Source organism: Chaetodon trifascialis, chromosome 8 (genome assembly GCF_039877785.1).
Source record: "Chaetodon trifascialis isolate fChaTrf1 chromosome 8, fChaTrf1.hap1, whole genome shotgun sequence".
In the NCBI taxonomy this organism is placed as follows: Eukaryota; Metazoa; Chordata; class Actinopteri; order Chaetodontiformes; family Chaetodontidae; genus Chaetodon; species Chaetodon trifascialis.
In genome coordinates this window covers 23,326,829-23,346,159 of record NC_092063.1, presented here as the reverse complement: position 1 = coordinate 23,346,159, position 19,331 = coordinate 23,326,829, and the positions used below count along the sequence as shown (strand labels likewise).

At 40.7% G+C, this 19,331-nt stretch overlaps 1 protein-coding gene across 1 annotated transcript; it reads left to right on the top strand.

Moving 5' to 3' along the window:
• Positions 1-874: 874 nt before the first annotated feature.
• On the top strand, positions 875-8,839 carry LOC139335120 (Krueppel-like factor 15). Its single transcript, XM_070968572.1, has 2 exons — positions 875-2,470; positions 7,964-8,839. Exons 1-2 carry the CDS (start codon positions 969-971, stop codon positions 8,130-8,132), a joined length of 1,671 nt encoding a protein of 556 aa, XP_070824673.1. The 5' UTR covers positions 875-968; the 3' UTR covers positions 8,133-8,839.
• Positions 8,840-19,331: the final 10,492 nt, after the last annotated feature.

Genomic DNA, 19,331 nt, shown 5'->3' with positions numbered 1-19,331 from the left:
GTTTAATCACCATAAGCCACTCATTGCATTTAAGGCCATTTGATAATGTCTAGCATTTTTAATCCATGTAAATGTAGATGTGGTGCATTGTGTGTGTATTTGGTGGATAAAAATAGACACTAAATCCTTCACTCATCATCCCATAGAAATCTGCTGATCTTAGACTGAGAAAATACCACTCTGTCAACCACTGACATTACCTCTCTGCTCTAACTGTAACTTGCTGTAACTTGGTACTCTCCTGTAGCTTTGCAATTGTTTTGCCAGTCAGACTAATCTGTGATAAGGACCACTGGAGAAAAGTCAAAAGTAAGCACGTCACTGAAGCAGAACCATGTGGCTTTAATGTTAGATGTGGTGAGAAATGGGAACCTCTGATTCCACATGGTCAGCGCGAAGTCTGAAGCAGCAGCTGCAGAGCTCACACACACACACACACACACACACACACACACACACACACACACACACACACACACACACACACACAGTCTTCAAATTCCACTTCCTTCACACGTGGTTGACTTTCCTTTTGAAGCACCATCAGCTGCAGACCTCTTGAACAAGCAGCATATAGAGACTAAATCATAATAATAATTTTCAGTTGGCTGGTTTACTTATTTTTCTACAGTATAAGCTTGAAGCATGTCTTGTAAAGCATTAACTTAAGTCAAACTGCCCTCAGAGTGTCAGTGTGTTCTCATGCTGTTTTTGTTTTACATGAATTTGTTAATTATAAAGTCAGAGTCAATTAAAATTTAATCAAAATCAAGTACAGAGTAGGTGCCTCTACATGGTCAATATCTCTTTTTATACAAAAAAGCAGGCTCTTTCATTATCATAACTGATGATCACACTCATTTGTGTTTTGCAGGAAGAAGTTTTTCATTAACATTCAGCCGATCTCCAGCAGAACACCTTGATCCTCAGAGCACAGCAGAGTCCAGCTGCCATTCATCCGCACAGGAATGGTGGATCATTTGTCACTTGGTGAGGAGACCTTCCTGTATTATACCGGCTCCCCAGGCTCTGACTACAACTGCCTCTGTCGCCACGCCAATGGTGGCGTGCTGCCGGGTATCATGGTAACTGATGCATGCATCTATGATCATCACCACCATCCATACCAAGGGGTGACACTCTCTTCCTCCCCTCGCCTCTCTGAGGATGACCTCAGTGACTCCTCCAGCCCTCGTTCCTCTCTCTGCTCCAGCCCTGAGTCCTCATCGCCGACGTTGCGGCACGTTCTCGACACCAACTATGAAAGCAGGAGCAGCAGGAGCAGTGGGAGCTGTAGCTCCTCAGGAGGCGAGAGTCAAGACAGCCTGCTGGACCTTCTCCTCTCACAGGCCTCCCTCACCACCTTATTAAGCTCCAATGCCAACAGCAGCTGTCATTCTTCTTTCCTATCTTCCTCTCTATCTCTATCCTCCCCAGCCTCTTCTTCCTCCTCATCTGCTCCCCTTTTACCCATGGGCCTGGCCTGGGAGTCCAAGAGGGAGCAGCGGATGGGTCTCCTACAGCAGCAGACGAAAGAGGACTGTTGCGAGTTCCCTGTCTTCCTGGAAGAACTGCAGGACCCTGCTGCGCTCCTCTTTCAGCCCACCCTAGAGGAGATTGAGGAGTTCCTGGAGGAGAACATGGTGGTGGCAATGGAGAAAGAAGAGGAGGGGAGTGATGAGGGGATGTCAATAACATCAGAGGATGCTGAGGCAGAAAGTTCAAGGACATTAGCAGGAGAACTCATTTCAGTGTCACAGAACTCAGATCAGACTGTGCCTGTGGCTCATTCTCCACTCGCCTCCTACACAGAGACCAAACACACACCATGTGCATCTGACATGGACAGCTCACCATCAGCAGTGGATGTTAGTTGTATAACTACAAGTTCTACAAGTAATGAAGTTGATGAGATCAAACAGGAGGACTGTGGTTCACCACCTGCCTCATCAGAGGGTACCAGTGTGCCTGTCATCCTACAAATCCAGCCCATACAGATCAAACAAGAACCCAATCTTAGTGCCATATCAGATGCTGTCACCCAGCAAACCCAAACCCAGAACACCGAATCACAGACAACATCGGATATCAAAATCGCCCAACTCCTGGTCAACATCCAGGGGCAGACCTTTGCCTTGGTGCCTCAGCTACTTTCAACAGCAAACACGACTGGTGCAAGCAAAAACAAAAGCTCTGTTTCATCCAAATTTGTCAGGATTGCACCAGTTCCCATTGCCGCAAAACCCATTGGGCTTGGGGAAGGTGGGTTAGGTGGAGGTTCAGCTGCCGGGGTCCTCACGGGGGGTCAGAGGTACCAGAAGAGTGCAGTAGCTGACCTTATTAAAATGCACAAGTGCTCATTTCCCGGCTGTAATAAGATGTACACCAAGAGCAGCCACCTTAAAGCCCATCTGAGGAGGCACACAGGGGAGAAGCCATTCGCCTGCACGTGGCCCGGCTGTGGTTGGAGGTGAGCAGAACCAAGTGTTACTATATATAATATAATGACACAAATAGATTAATTACTGAGTCGAGAGAAAGACCTCACCCTAGGTGTGAGTGTGAATGGCTCTCTGTGTATATGTTGCCCTGCGATATGGTTCAGCTAAATGTATATGTAAAGCATTCGGAGTTCTGTTTGTATTTACTCATTTACAAATATTAAGATATTGCAGTAATTAGGGTTATTATCTTCCGCCATGGTCTGATGAACATTACAGACACTAGACTTGGGGTGCTGTACATTAGCTTGTCATATAAAGAACAGTGACGAAGGTGCTTTTTATTGTGGGGTTATCACAGATAAGACAAGACTGTGACACTGTTTAATGAGGTACAGATATTAATCCATCAAGTGCAAAAGGACGGAACTGTTTGTATGTTAAACATTTTGGAAGGTCTACAGTATCCCATAGTCTTTGATGTCACCACAGAGAACCAAAATATTGTTTTATAGCAGACATAAATATGAGTTAAATATACGATGAGGCTCAGTTTAGATGTTAGTGTATGGATGGGAGAGTTAGGGGCTCATCCTCAGGTAAACTACATTCAAGAAGGTTATAATTTGTTGGATTTTACACACCGGCTGTGTGTCCCCATTATCTGTGTATTTTTGTACCATGGTATAGTTGTAGATTAGATAAAGTGTCTTTTGAAGTTCTCTACATGCAGACTTTGCCCCTTGCCAGTTATTCCACTTGTTTGCTCACTGTCTACAACCACTTCACACAAACATGTTAATGTAGTGGAGATATGCAGGATTATTGCACAATCAAGTTCAAAGTTTTCCCTTCAGACAAGCTCTCATGGTACCCAGAATTCATCTTCAATCCATGATACATTTTTAAAGACTCCTTGGTCACTAACAGATGCAGGTAGACTTTCTGTCCTGTTATCATTGATTTTGCTATTCAATCTATCCAAAGTGCAAATGCCAACTTTTGACCTGTTGGTCAATGGATTCCACCTCCATATATATAGTTATTGCTCAAGGGTGCATATAGAGTCATGCACACTCGTGTGTGTATCTCCATACATGGGCAGAGGCAGGGTTAAATTCTTATACTTCAGGTTAAACTATATTAAGTATTTGAATTTAGGATGAGGTTAGAATTCATATTCAGTCACAGTAAGGAAAGTAATGCAAATGTGCTGTGTGTGTGACACAGGGTAAATCAGATCATTTTGGCCAGGCACAGCAGACACTTCTGGCACATGCTTCATCAGTATCCCTGCAACACCACTCTCTGTGAGGAGGCAGTACTGCACCTGCAGTTATTTAAGATCCTCCATATCTGACAATACAACCAAACATATTGGTGATGGTGCTGATCATGTAAGGGATAGTGGTAGGGTTTGACATTTTGGAAAATATGTTTATTTGCATTCTTACAGAAAGTCAAATGAGAAGATCGATACCATTCTTGTGTCTTGCCTTCACAGTGAGGTTGCCAGGCAGAAGTCATTACAACACATAACTTTCTGTAAAACTACAATTTATTGTTTTATTGTTGTTTTTACACTGCTGCTTGTGTTTGGAATAAACAAAATAGTACATGTTTGTAAATTTTAGGTCCTGGTAGGAGGATTTCCACCCAGACTATACCTTTAATTTGGCTTTTTGCATCTCCGAAGTCTACTTAACTTGGGCAACTTCAAATACTTACATACTAGAAACACATGCAAGAAATTAATTTAGACAAAATTGTATATCTTGTATACTTCATACACATAATCTTGTAATGTGACATGAGTAAAAAGTGGAGTGACCAGGAGTGACCGTATCCAAACACAAACGTGCTGAATAAAGAGCACTGCAGTCACTACGAATGTGGTATTACTCTTGAATGCAGCATCACTGTATTGGTTTGGCACACATACACACATGGATACATAATACATTTTTATGCACTGCAGACATCGGGGACCATGCATTTCTTTAACTGAAGTAAACATAATACCCCCAGTCCTCCCTCTGCAGTCTTTAGCTGACAGCAGCAGTATACTGTATTATACAGTTGCCCTTTCCTTGCTCCTTTCCATCTGGGCCAGGAAATCGAGGTTAGCTTGGGAGTCAGGTACCTCTTACCCTCTGTAACCTTAGAATGGATCCATGTGCTGGCTCCTCTAAAGCAGAGAGTATATTTCTTCCTTTGCCAAACAATTTTCTTGTTTAAAGATACCCCCCTCCCCCCACCCAACCACACACACACACACACACACACACACACCCTGTGTGTCTGGCTGTAGTTGATGGTTGCTCATGTACAGATCTGGATACACAGAAAGTCACATGTAAACACTTAAAAGTGCACATGCAGGCAACACACACATGAGCATGCAGTATTTTCAGCTTAGACCTGCATGGAGACTGTCAGCAATAGATGGCTCCAATCCAAACAGTTTGCTGTAATAACACCGTGACGTGTGTGTTCTTGGCATCTGTCATCAGGCCAATGGCTTGTTGTCCTTGTCAGCTGATGCATTCATCGTCACAACAAAACAATGTTGTCAGGCAATGACAGAGCTATCAGAGTTTGATTTGCCGTTGGAGCTCAAATGACAGGTAAAGAGAAAGCACTGACTTCACTGTCCATCCAGTATGATCAGTATATTATCAATCTTCCTAGTAAACTACATCCTTCTATCCGCTGACCTGTGCAGGGAAGTCAGCGAGGTTGGGTTCACCTTTAAAAAAGCCTTTGTGGACCTACAAAGGATTCAGTGTACTGCTGAAGAACAATTGAGGAAAGCAGTCAAAGGAGGTGTTACGGTTGCTTGTATATAGCTTTTCATGTAGGAGGCAAACTTCTGTCATTCATTAGTGCGGTCATGCATTAATGCGATTTCCCTTTCAACTCACACAGAGTTGAAATTGAGCTACTCATAAGCACCAGAGACAAAAGTCTCTGAGCTGACAGGTTAAACTAAACAAAAAGAGACAAGGAAAATAAAATTGACGGATAAACAAAACTCTGTACAGTATATATGCATGCCAAGATATCTGTTACTGTAATTTTCCAGGTGTGTAACCAACCTAACTGCCCCACCTTTCTCAGCTGTTTTCATTATGCTCTATTGGCTGCTGAGCAGAGTTTAGGGACAAGCTAGAACAAAACCCGCATATGTGTTTCCCACAGCGCCCACACTAATATGTACACTATGCGCTGTGCTGCAGACACACCAAGCCGCCCAGAGGGCTTAAGGTGCAAAACCCACAGTCCTGAAGTGATCCACACAATTGCCCTCCACCCTATAAACTCAGTGACCTCACCCACCCTCCCTGGAACGTATGGAGCAGAGAAACCTTACACAAGTTAGATTAGGAGGAAGGAAATAGAGGAGGAGCTATAGCAAGAGAGGGCCTGAGTTTGAGAGAGACAGATGGTGAGGCTATGAGAGAGAACTGGCACACGATCAATGTATGTAAAAAAAAATATATATATACTTGAAGAACAATCAGGCTGTCTATTTGCATAAGTTCTAAATGCATGTTCTGTTGAAAGATCCTGTATTTGGACTCAGGCCCAGTTTGAGTCGGTAGAATAGCTGTACATGGTTTGTATCATGCCCCAGCTTGAAGCCGAGATAGTACAGCTTTAGGGTGTAATGTAAACATACAGTCACACAAAGTACAGAGGATAAAGAGGCTTATGGGGGAGGCAATTTTTGCCTTGAGGCTTTTGTCACTCTGCACTTATGAATGTTTTTATATTAGGAATAGATCAAATGACTATTGTGATGAACCCAAAGGTAATGTTCATCTCAGCACCTTTCAGCTCCTTGTCTTAAATATAATATGTCAGTGTTGTGTCTTCAGCTTATTCCACTGCCCCAAGTGTGAACGTCTCTTGCAGTGCATGCACGGTTGCTGCTGCTTTGCCCAGACCAGCAATAAATGGATTGTAATTAGCAATATATCCTTATAGCATACCATATAATTATATTACATGTGCAATGGATTCAATATAAGTATGGAACAGATTGCATTGATGCTATCCAGACGAGAATCCTACAGATGGCTGTAGCTTTGAGTGAAGTGTCTCTAAAACTATTGGATCAATTGCCATGAAATTTGTTACAACATTCATTTCTGTATCAGGATGAATTGTAAAAAGCCTGGTGATGCCTTTATCTAGTGCAAGTATCATAATACTTTGTTTATGACCAAATACAGCCTCATCTGTACTTTGTGTACTACTGTTTAGTACTAATTAGCAAAAATGCACTTAGATGACAAACGTTGTAAATATTTCACCTGCTTAGCATGTTAGCGTTGTTGTTGTGAGCAGGTTTGTATGTTGACATAAGCATTTAGTTGTGTCTAAATACAGTCTTACAGGGCTGTTAGCATGGATGTGGACTCCTCGAGTATTCTGAGCTCCTGTGATAAGATCATCACCTGAAAGTGTGAAACACAAACGACCAACTATAAGGTCAACTCGCATGTAGTTTAAACCTAAGTGTAACCATCACTGGACTCAAACCAGATATTCTGTGCTATGCACCAAGTCAAAATTCATTGTAGAGACGCAGGTTAAAAAGATCTCAATACCAAACAATCAACCAAATGAAAAGTTTGTTTGTTTTAAGGTTCTGAGCCTTTCAGATGCCACAGCTTAGCTTTATAAGCTCTGTCAGTTATCTTCTTTTTATTAGTGGGCCATTAAAATGATGAATAGGCTGGTTGTGTAATCCATGTCTAGAGTGGAAATGGTTTGAAATAACTGTGAGTGACGTTTACACCTCTGTGAATTATCGCCTTCAGCCTGCTGCTGCTGCTACTGCTGCTGCTGCTACTGGAAATGTAGCGGTAAATCAAACTGTGTTATGGATTAATCTGATCTTAACAGCTTTACTAATATATGCAGACGCACACACACACACACACACACACACACATATATATATATATATATATATATATATATATACACACACATACACTCACACACATAACTGGCACTCCTCTATCATCTACTTAACCCTACACTGTCAGATATCCAAGCTGGCCGGAGCCCATAGAGACCGGAGCAGAGCAGGCCAGGAATAAACTGAGCATGGATTTGCAGCGCTCATGTGTTGAGCTAAATATGGAAAGGCTCTTTAACTTCACAGAGAAGATGCAGGGCAATACACATGTATAGTGTCACACCTCTCAGATTACCCTCTAATAAAACAACTTGACATGGCTTTTATGTTATTTAGTAGCTTGAAGCATGGTTTCATCCACTGTTGAAGGGCTTTATACTGACAGATTGGTTAGATTCTGCACAGAAGTGTTTCAAAATGACAGTTTTCCATTTTGAAATTTAGTATCACATTGCTGACTGTTGACTAACTGTGAACACAAGGCCAAAAACTGAAGAAATGAGTGGCGGAGTATTGCTAAAGAAAGGCTTCATGTTCTGGAAAAACGTGGTAAATTTCATCAATCGCATCTTGGGTTTCCTCCCGGCAGGTTCTCCCGGTCCGACGAGCTGTCCCGACACCGGCGCTCCCACTCCGGAGTGAAACCATACCAGTGCATCGTCTGCGAGAAGAAGTTTGCCCGCAGCGATCACCTGTCGAAACACCTCAAAGTCCACCGCTTTCCACGAAGCAGCAGGACAGGACGCTCTGCAAACTGACTCCTCTGACCCCACTCTGACAGACTGACGCTAAGCAGAGAGGGGGGTAGGAGGAGGGGGCTGCGTTCATGTGTTTGTGTGTGACGAAACACAGAGGAGGAGGGTGAAAGTCCAGACACCTTCTAAAGGAGTCTGTGCAGGACTCTATAGCTTGTGCGTGTGTTTATGCTCAAATATGTACGCGTGACGTACATTCGTGGTACTGTGATAATTTATTGGGTGGCGAGGAAAAGACTGTAAAAACTGAACTAAAACAGAAAACTGTTACTTGACACAACACCCTCACAGGTGGAATAAGCTTCTTGTATATTACAACTTTTTTTTGTCTTGCTCAAATATTTTAGCTAATCTAATTTGAAGAAATTTCCTATTCAGAGTATTTTTACACTTTGAGGTATGTGTTGTTATTATTGTAGTCAAAAGCCTGATATCCATAAAAGTTGCATCAATAAAGGGTCTGCTACTATTTAAAACAGCCAGGTTTTTTACCTTCCGAGAGCCAAATGTTGTTTAAAAGTAATATTAGCAAAGTTGCTTCATGCTGATGCTGGGGTTTTTTTTCTACTTGCTGTCCAACAACGAGAGCTTCCTGGATATTGGGAACGATTGGGGCCTTGGCTTGATTCTTTCTGCAGAGTAAATAATGCATCAACATTCCTCTAGCTTTGAAGAAGTGTCTTTGTTGCCTTTGAGTCTCGTTACAGGACAAAAAAAAAAAAACAACAAAAAACAGTGTAGAAACCTCAAACAAAATAACAAAGCTGAAGTTCATCTTGAATTACTGCTCACCAACAAAGATCATGTCACTATGTAATTTGCACTGGCACACATGAAATTTCTGGTTGCCTGCCCAAACAAAGTGTTTTGAGTATTTTTGTAGCTGTATTGTGTTCTGACTTGACTCTGTAACACCTTTTTGACTCATCTGGTCAAGAGACTGTTCATCAGTGTGTCACTTTTACGGCCCTTTTGGATCAAAATGAATTTAGGGTGCAGCTTCATCCAACACCACATATTTCAAGCCAAGGTTGAAAACAAGTATTTACAGAAGCATGTCTGTTGTTCTTTCTTTAGCAAACGATATTGTTTTCTGGGTTTGTGATGTTGTTATGTGATGCCATATCATTTATTACTTTATGTCACTTTATTTTCTTCATGTCACTGCTGTGAAAAACTACACAAAATAATACAAGACGGTAAATTCACATCGCTGAGAGGAAGCGAAGGAAAGGCTGGTGTCAGTGTGAGTCAGTCGAACACATTTACTCACACTGGTCATGGACATATCGACGGTCTTGCCTCCTTTCCTGCTAAATCAAGGCTTTTTTTGCCTCCTCTTTCCACTGATTCATTTCAATGCAGACAAATTTTCAAATGAAGTGAAAAAGATTTACGTATGAAATGTGTTTCTTTGTTTTCTTTTTTTTTAAGACTGGAACTATGCAGCAAAATCAAACAAAGAATTGAGCCCAGACCACCAAAATAAATGCATTAAAGCGAGCCTATGTAGCTTTTGCCATTGGACAGAATAGTGGTGAATGGTAAAACGTAGCATGACAGTAGCGCAAGTAAAGAAGAGTCACAGTCTTTTGCAAAAGTTACGTGGATTCGCTTTAATGTAAATACTTTGTACCTTTCTTAAAGGTAGTCATCTGTTAAAATATGGCTCTGTTAGCTGCCAGTGAAGCCTCTTCCTTCCAAAAATGAATTACAGAAAATGAAAAATTAAATGATTTGCAAATCAAATTGAACTGGATTTTTTTTTTTTTTTTTTTTTTTAATTCATAGGGAAATTTTTGAATCCTTGTCATGTACTTTGGTTTTCCCCTAATGTAACTTGTTACAGCATATTCATTGATCATTTATAAAACACTATTATCTGTCCCTGACCTTAAACATATCAAATCTCGCCATAGATTGAGATGCCTTTGTCTTGTACTGTAAGGGAACAGTGACTGTTTTGCTTTTTTTGTCGTATTACACATGTCTGTATAGCTTGCTTTCGTGTGTGTCATTCTGCATCTCAGTTGAATTAAGCCAAATGAGTCATGGGAGAGACACAAAATGCCAACTGCATCGAGTCCAGAGATGGTTTCCTGTGCCATAAAGATGAGGATCAGTTGACAACATTCAGTACTGAAATAGTTTGAAGAAAGGAATGTTTGTGTGAGTTGAGTTGTTTTTAAAATGTTTGATTTGCTGAAACCTACGATGATTGACCACCCTTTTGAGAGTTCGGTACACAGCACCTGAATGAGACACTGTATGGAGGAAGTGTGTTATCTATGTCAGCCATTCCTTCCATACAATCAGAGGAAACCCTTTTCTGAATGGGTGTCATATATGAGCCCACGAATGTATGTAAATACTGTATATGCATCTGAATGGAGAACTGAAAAATTCTTCTAGTGATTTCTTGTGATTGTGAAAGATTTTTTAAACTCTGTAAAGAAAGTGTACATAGCGCGATAATTCAAATTTATAGTGAAAAATGTGGTAGCTTGCCTTTTTTGTCAGGTTTTTACACAGCACATTATTATAAGGCTCATGAAAAGTTTCATAATACATCCACGGCTCAGAATTTGTGATACATTTTCCTCATGCATTTCGTAACATTTCGTAACAACCCACTTTGTCAGGTGCTTATTGCATAATGGCATAATGTATTATGAAACGTGATGAGTATGTTATGTGCTCTGTAAACACATTACGAAGAAAGAGTTGCTTCAGATCTTATATTTTTGCTTTTGTTCTTACGTGAAACACATTTACAATAAAAAAAATTCCCAAAACCAGATATGTTTTCTGTTGTTTTTCTATTACTATTCAAAAGGCCAACAGTCATTCTCAGCTTTCATCTCTCAAGTAACCACTGCCTCTTTTTTTTTTTTCCACATTTGTTACGGCCAGACAATGGAGAAGCAGGACCCAGGAGCAGAGTGTCAAAAAGAAATAGTTTATTCACAAAGTAACAACAAAAAATCAGTTCAGCAGAACGATGCAAAAACAAAGTAACAACTGAGATTTTCACTAGAAAAGTAACAGCTAAAACTCCAACACAAAATCACCAATAATGGGAAAAAGCCGAGATACAAAGTACACCAAAATAATACTTAATCAAACTGGAACTCGAGAACTGGAAAGCGAACAACTCGTGACAAGAGGCAGAAGAACTCGGGAGGCGCTCCGCGTGCGGAGATCTGAGAGAATTCTCCGGCACTGGAGATTACCAGAGGGCGGCTTAAGAAGCCAGGTGAATTAGGCAGAACGAGCTGCAGGTGTGCCGGGAGAGCAGCGCTCCAGGAGATCGCTCCGCCCCTCGTCACTTGCACTACCAGAGAGGGAGAGAGAAGGTCAGTGGAAGCAAAACAAAACAAAACAGAAAACACAAAATCAGGACCACAACAACATTGCTTTCAAAGGATGACATGACAGGCAAATGCTTCACACAACAAACCACAACAAGCACTCCAGACCACCAAAAAATTAGCTCAGTAAAATGAGACTAACTTTAGCTGAACAGTGACCACCATTGCCTCAAGGGATAATTTGTGGATAATGGTAAGTGCTTTATTGTAGCACAACAATGGCACAAGTGAAGAGAAGTGACAAAGTCAGGGAACTGACTCAGTAATATATGTAAAGTTTGCTAACATCATCCACCACAAGCTACTTGTCATACCAGACCAAGTAAAGCTAAAGCTGCAAAAAAATGTAAATATATTGAGCTGAGCCACAGCTTCATTCGTAAGAAAATGAACGCACTATGTCTTGTTTCAAAAGTTCCATAGACTTGCTGTAATATATGAAATATACTCTACCTATTACAAAGGAGCAACTCCCATTGGAAGTGAAATGCAACAAACAAAGTCAGGATTTCACAGTAGACAGTAAACTATCTAATTAACAAATCAGTAGAAACCATGAGGATTTAAACCCATGGCCTCTTGTTTACTAGACAGACAGTTAAACAACTAAGCCACAGCAGCACTGCGACAAAGTGACAGTGTAGATTTACAGTCGCACAGAAGAGAGCGGATGCATTTTGACTCTTTATCGATGGTCACTGATTGTTATATGTGAGAATGGTAGCTGCTGAAAATAGTGGAGCATTTAGAAGTTAAAGAGATTAATACTTCCCTCAGGAGCTGGTGGTCACCAAAACAGAGCTACAGTAAAAGAGACTGAATGTTGGACATTCATCAAGTGTCCTGAAGCAAATGAAAACAAATGTTGCTCTGGATCTGCTGGATGTATATATATATATATATATATATATATATATATATATATATATATATATATATATATATATATATATATATATATATATATATATATATATATATATATATATATATATATATATATATATATATATATATATATATATATATATATATATATATATATATATATATATATATAGTGTTCAATTTGCATTTTTGAGTGCCCTCTGAAATCCAAATGGAAAACATAAATTGTTTCCATAACGCAAACCACTTTCTGCTAATGGTCCCGTAATGTCATGTGTTGCATTTTCTGGAAACTGAAATTACTTCTGTGCAACTCTACAACTGTCAGTGATGACAAAAAGATTGCAGCTTTCAGCTATTACTGCTCTTTTTTTCATGATGTTCTCTGGTATAACTTCTGAAAATACCATAAAGAAAAGTAACGTTAAGTGACTCATTGGAATATATTGTCTTTGTACTTGTTCGTATGCAGCTTAGAGAGAGACAAAGAAGTTGGTTCCCGTAAAGTTGCATAAGCAACATACAGCTGGGAAACAGGAGAAATGTCAGAGTAAGATTTGTACCACATGGCAAATTTGCATGGAAATTATACCCCCATTCTCTGGTCTGCCTTCATCCAGACTCTTTCTTTTTCTCCTCACCACTTACTCCCCCTTATTCACAACATTTTAAAGACAGGCTTTTGATGTTTTCTGGTTCTAAGCGTGTTTGCTGAGTCATTGTGTGAAAAAGCAGAGAGGTAAGAAAGAGCTAACAGAGAGACAAGCCGTGTCTGTCTGTGTGATGTCTGTTTTGGATATAGATCATGCTGATTTATGAGCCAGGGTGGGATTCTGAGGCATTCTGGGATGAAACAGGATGATTTAATTCAACACATCTGCATCTGAACTGCACTCTGTGGGCCGCTCATCTCAGGTTTAGCACTGAGGGTTCTTTTCCTGTTCATGTCCCTGGGTCTCAGACTTTCTGAAAGATGAAAAAAATCCAGGTTACTTATGTTACTGGATACCAAATACCAAGGCATACTTTACATACTTTAACACTGGTTGCTTAGTATTGCCAGTCTGAACATGTGTGAACAGCAGATTCAAATCACAGTCTAATACCATACTGGTAACTTAACGTACAAGTATGCATGTTGACACTAATATCAACATTTGTTAAGCTCAGCTTTAATTTAGTCCGTTCCTCATGTTTGCTCTTGCTCCCGTGTTTGAAGTTCTTGAAAGACTGTAGCATAGAAGTTTCTCAAAATAAGAAATAATGTTGGGCGTCAGACAGGAGAATACTAAAAAGAAAAAAAAAAAATCAACCTGCCAATATTTTAAAATACATACTACTGAAATAACCTGGCAGCTGGCGTCTCAGCTACAAAAGCACACAATAAAACATAACCAATAAATGCAGTTAGTCAGTTTTCTTATATTCAATCAAAAATTAATCAACATATCAGGTCAATAATCAAACTCAAATGTCTCTCAGTTAATAAATATCCATTCATAAAACAAAAACCAAATTCAGATGAAATATTCCAAGAGCAATCACCAAAAATCAACAGTTCACATCAATTAATGATGAATGCAAATTGAGCGTAGCTTGAGGTCAGATGTCAGGGGAAGCCAGGAGAGTTTCAGGAAAAAGGGGACTTCCCCTCCCAACTCGGACCAAGATATTCGCCACTGAATCCAAACAGGTCAAGGATTGTAGAATCAGCTTCTTTTCCACCTGCTCTAGGGATCAGCTTCTTCCTCCAGTGTCCAGTTTAACGTACACTTCCAGCCCGTCCTTAACACTCGGTTTGATTCATTGTTTTCTTTTAAGAAAGCTGGTAACTGAATCAAAATTTGACTTATCTCCTTTTTTTTCTTTCTCACTTCTCACTACATTTTAGTCCTCCTTCAAGCCTCCTTTGTTTGATTTCCCTCCTCTGTTGAGCTCTCAGGTGTGACTGATTTATCATCTCCTCCTCCTTCCTATTCCAGCTCGGGTGGAAAAGGCTGTTTAGTCATTTCCTTTTCCCCTTCCTGCAACATTCTTCCCTCCTTTGACAAGACCACGCCAAGTGGTCACACAGATTCCTTTTCCTCCGACTTCTTAGTCCAAGAAGCCAATGAAATCTTCCTCCTCTGAACTTTCCTGTAAGATGTCTAGTACTTTCTTCCTTTCCAGGTACTCCAGGTCCTCAGCACTAGGGTAGAAAGGTTTAAGGTTGCAGACATGCACAGTCCTTACATCCTGACCCATATCCTCCAAAACTGCACAGTAGTTTAGGGGTTCAAGTTGCTGAACTACTCGGTAGGGACCTTTCCACTTCCTAGCTGGCTTAGCTGTGAACTACTTCTGGGCGTTTGACTGAGGGAAACTTCTAACCCATACTCTTTGTTTGGGTTTGAAACCAACAGTACTGTGATTTTTGTTGTAATACCTCAATTGGCTTTTTTTTCTTTTTTTTTTCAACATCTGCTTTGAGTTGAGTTAGTTGATGGAGAACATCATATGCAGGTGCATTAGGGGGATAAATCTTTCCTTTCAGAACTTTATCCATGGGACTGTTAAGCTTCCTGCCAATTTGCAGTTCTGCAGGGGTTACCCCTGTAGTTTCTTGAACAGCAGAGTTAATGGCAAATCTGAACTCTGGAAGGTATTGATCCCATTTCATTTCGCATGATTGTCATTTCATTTCGCATGATTGTCATCCACATAAGAGGCTATCTTACCCTTCAAAGTACGATTCACTCTTTCAGCCATATTAGTTTGAGGATGATATGCAGTGGTGAGCTTGGGAGTCACAGTCCATTGTTCAGAGTTCATGGAATACATTAGACACAAACTGACGGCTTTGATCAGACAAGATGTAATCAGGTACACCCCATCTTGTAAAGATTTCATTCTTCAGAAATCGTACAACCGTAGCAGTTCACAAGGGAGAAAACTCAACCCAGTGAGTTAAGTAATCCACCACTACCAACAAGTATTTATGTCTTTGTGGACTTTTTGATAGGGGTCCCATAAGGTCAATGCCTAACATCTCACTAGGGCCTGTGACAATGGTTTGTTGAATCTTTCCGGCAGGTTTCCGATTATCTGCTTTCAGACTTTCACAAACTACACAGTGTTTGATGAAGGTTTTTACATCTGTCCGTATCCCAGGCCAATATGCTACTTTTATAGGTTTTGAAGATACCAGCATGACCACTTAAAGTGTTTTCATGATAGTTCTGGTGTATCTCTTGAACCAAATTATGGGACATGTAGAGCCTGTAGTGAAACTGGTTTTCTGACATTTGTCTCTTGTGATATATTTTATCTTTCAAGACAACAAACTCCTCTTCCACCTTTTTTGTTCCCTTCAGCTAGCTGCTTTAGGATTTTCTCCACATCAGGATCGTTATGTTGTTCTTCCCAAACTTTTTCAAGAGATATGCAAAGATTTTCATCTGTCTTATTATAGTACAGAAAGCATCCGATGTTAGGGGGAAATCCTTGAAAGAGCATCAGGAGCACTGTTCAGTTTTCCCTTTCTGTATTCCACAATGAAGTCAAATCGTTGCAACCTTAGTGCCCATCTGACCAGTCGACTTATGGTTTTTGTTGAGGAGAGGACCCATTTCAAGGCAGAGTGATCTGTAATGACAGTGAAGAGTTTTGTTTCAACATAGTGCTGCCATCTTTCTAGAGCCCAAATGATTGCAAGGCACTCTTTTTCTGTTACAGAGTAATTCCTCTCAGCTCGGTTTAAGGTTTGACTGCTGTAAGCGAGGACCACTTCAGTTCCGTCGTCTTCTCTCTGGGTCAACACAGCTCCAAGACCTGTATCACTGGCATCAGTGTAGACTAAGAATGGAAAGTCTGGATTTGGGTGACCCAAAACAGGTGGCGGGATCAAACTGGACTTGATCAAAGGCATCCTGGCAATTTTGACTCCAGATGAAAGGTCATCCTTTTTTCTTTAGGTCATTTAAGGGGTGAGCAATTTTTGAGAAGTCTGGTACAAACTTATGATGCCATCCAGCAAGTGCCAAGAACCTCTGGACTTCTTTGAGATTTGACGGTACCAGATAGGACTGAATTGCCTCAACTTTGTCAGGATCAGCACTGACTCCATTTCCAGACACAATGTGTCACAACAGGCAAAATCTAGACTTCTTTAGATTGATGGTCAGATTGGCTTTGTGGAGTCGATCCATTACAGTCTGCAGATGCTCAAAATGTTGAGTTACAGATGATGAATACACAACAATACACATAAACTAAGCAGATTTCTCTACGCAGGCCATCCAGGACTTTCTCCATTAGCCTTTGGAAGGTGGCAGGTGCATTCTTGAGACCAAAGGGCATGACATTGAAATGATATAATCCTGAGTGAGTGACAAAGGCAGTTTTTTCTTTTCTGTCAGGATCCATGGGGACCTGGCAGTATCCACTGTTTAAATCTATTGTGGAGAAAAGGGAGGCTCCAGAAAGTGACTCAAGAATTTCATTGATGTTCGGGAGAGGATAGGCGTCTGTTTCAGTGACAGCATTGACTTTCCGAAAGTCCACACATAATCTGTGCCCACCATCTTTCTTTTGCAGTAATACTACAGGAGATGACCACCCAGAATGGGAAGGTTCCCCAACTCCAGCAGTAACCATCTCTCTTAACTGTTCTTCCACAATGGCTTGCTTAGCAGAAGATATTCTGTAACGTCTTTGTTTGATTGGTACACAGTTAGTGGTGTAGATGGTGTGTTGCAAAACATCAGTTTTACCAGGCTGATCGGTACAGACCTGTGGATTAGACTCCAGGAGCTGTCGTAATTGTGTCTTTTCTCCATCTTGTAAATGAGCATCAGACACAGCCTTGCTGATGTAATCTTTCACCTCCATTCGCACTGGCTCCAAGGCGAGAATAGGAGGTGGAACAGAGCTTATCAGTGAAAGATTCTGAAATGCAGTTTTTTTTTTGTCATTTGGGTGTTCGTTCTTTTCTGCTGACCTATGTTCCTTGGGTTTGTGCACCTTAAAGACATTATTCATTTTTCTTTAGAAACAAAATCTGTTCCACTGTGCTGGGGTTCAGACGCTTCCTCCTTTTACAAACAACTTCTCCTGCTTTGGAGAAAACTCTTTCACAGGGCACAGATAAGGCAGGGGTGCACAAGAACTCCACAGCAAGTTTATGCAAATTGGGATAAATGGTTTGTTGCCTCTCCCAATACTGAAGGGGGTCCTCCGTCTTGGGAATGTTTGGTTCCGCCAAATATCTCTGGACTTCTACAGTGGCATCAGCAGTCATGTTGTGGTTTCTCCGAGTCTCCTTCACTGTGTCATCTAAATAACGCCAAGGTTTGTTTCCTGAGAAGCATAAACAGATTGTGTAAATGAGAGTCATAATTAATCCATTTGTGACCTTAAACCAATGCAAAACTTAATGCAGAACTTAAAATGATGGTACATTCCGATGTTAGTCTTTTGACAGTGTCATTGGCCTTTGTTGGGCTAAAGAAACCTATTTGTTTAAAACGAGGATCCAGCAAGGTGGCCAGCGACATGATGCTCATACTTTGAAGATTTTGTAGCTTTTCCCTCAGGAGCCTGATGAGGTGCTCACCCAGTTCCCTTGCCGGTGGAATTGTAGAATTTTTTGTTTCCTTCTGGAGCATCTGCCCTAACATTTTTAAATGTGGTGTAACTTTTGAGCGAGACACCCTTTTTTCTTCAGACAACTCTACAGTGGCTTCATTGAAGGGTGAGAGAATGGACAGGCATGCACTAACATTATTGTATTCATCGGATGTTAGCCCAGGGATGTCAGTTTGTTAACTTGCCAAAGCTGCTGCCACAGGCTCCCTATCCCTCCCTCCCCAGTCGCTGGAGCATGTGAAATGTGCAGTTCCACCTGGTTTCAACCTCCTGAAACAGTTTCAATTTGGGTCTCCCCATCTGCTCCTGAACAACAGCAAGTTTCTCCTAAAGACAAAAAAGCAAATCATGTTATTATGACATGCACAAATATAAAACAAATAATACATTAACATATGTGAAAAGAACATTAGTGAACTAACTTTTGCAGTTGTGCTGCTTCAGAAATATCCCACCAGCATTCTTGCCTTCTTCTTGCCTTGAGGACAGGACTGGGGTCAGATCAAGAGCCTTTTTTATATTGATTTTGAGTATGTGGGCAATGCAGATGGCATGGCAGAGCTGCAGGTCCCTACCACAGGCAATCATATTTGATGCGCCATCAGTTTCTAGGCACGTTATTTTAGATGTTATTCCTCATTCCTCCATGACAGATTTCATCACAGCAGCTAAATTGTCTGCTGTGTGTGCCTGTGGAAATTTCACAGACAAGTGTTTCCATCTATGTAATGGCAGGTCACAGCCAGGTAGGCATCCATGCTAATGGATGTCCACATATCTGCTGTTAAACTGACTGCTGCTACATTTTGGACCACAGCTTTCACTGCATGAAAAACCACATTTTCGACCCGTAAATTCCCGCGAAGTTCGTTGATTTTCGGCGATTTACGGCAAGTTTACGGGGAACTTCGCAGGCTCCGAATATCGTTGGAAACGAACCATCTGTCGGCGGGGCGCGCCTTCGCGAAGGTGCAAATAGCTCTAATTAGCACATGAATGCTACTGACGTTGATCTACTCAGGCTGGCCTGCTGACTTCACAAACATCCATTGGATGACTGATCATTGATCCACAGGTATTTTAAAAGGAAACCATCATGTGATTGGATAGCAACTCCAATCACATGAGTGAGCGATCATGTGATTGGATGACAACTCTGCTGCTATTGGTCATCTGTGTGCCACAAATAATAATAATAATAATAATAATAATAATAATAATAATAATAATAATAATAATAAAAATAATAATAATAATAATAATAATAAATACATATTAAATTAAGTACTGTATAATAAATTCATATTTTAAAAATAAT

Excerpts from the sequence above, each read along its gene's own strand:
- LOC139335120 (XM_070968572.1), top strand. The coding sequence starts at position 969 with ATGGTGGATCATTTGTCACTTGGTGAGGAGACCTTCCTGTATTATACC. Across the intron at positions 2,471-7,963 it reads TGGCCCGGCTGTGGTTGGAG|GTTCTCCCGGTCCGACGAGC; the intron begins GTGAGCAGAACC and ends TCCTCCCGGCAG.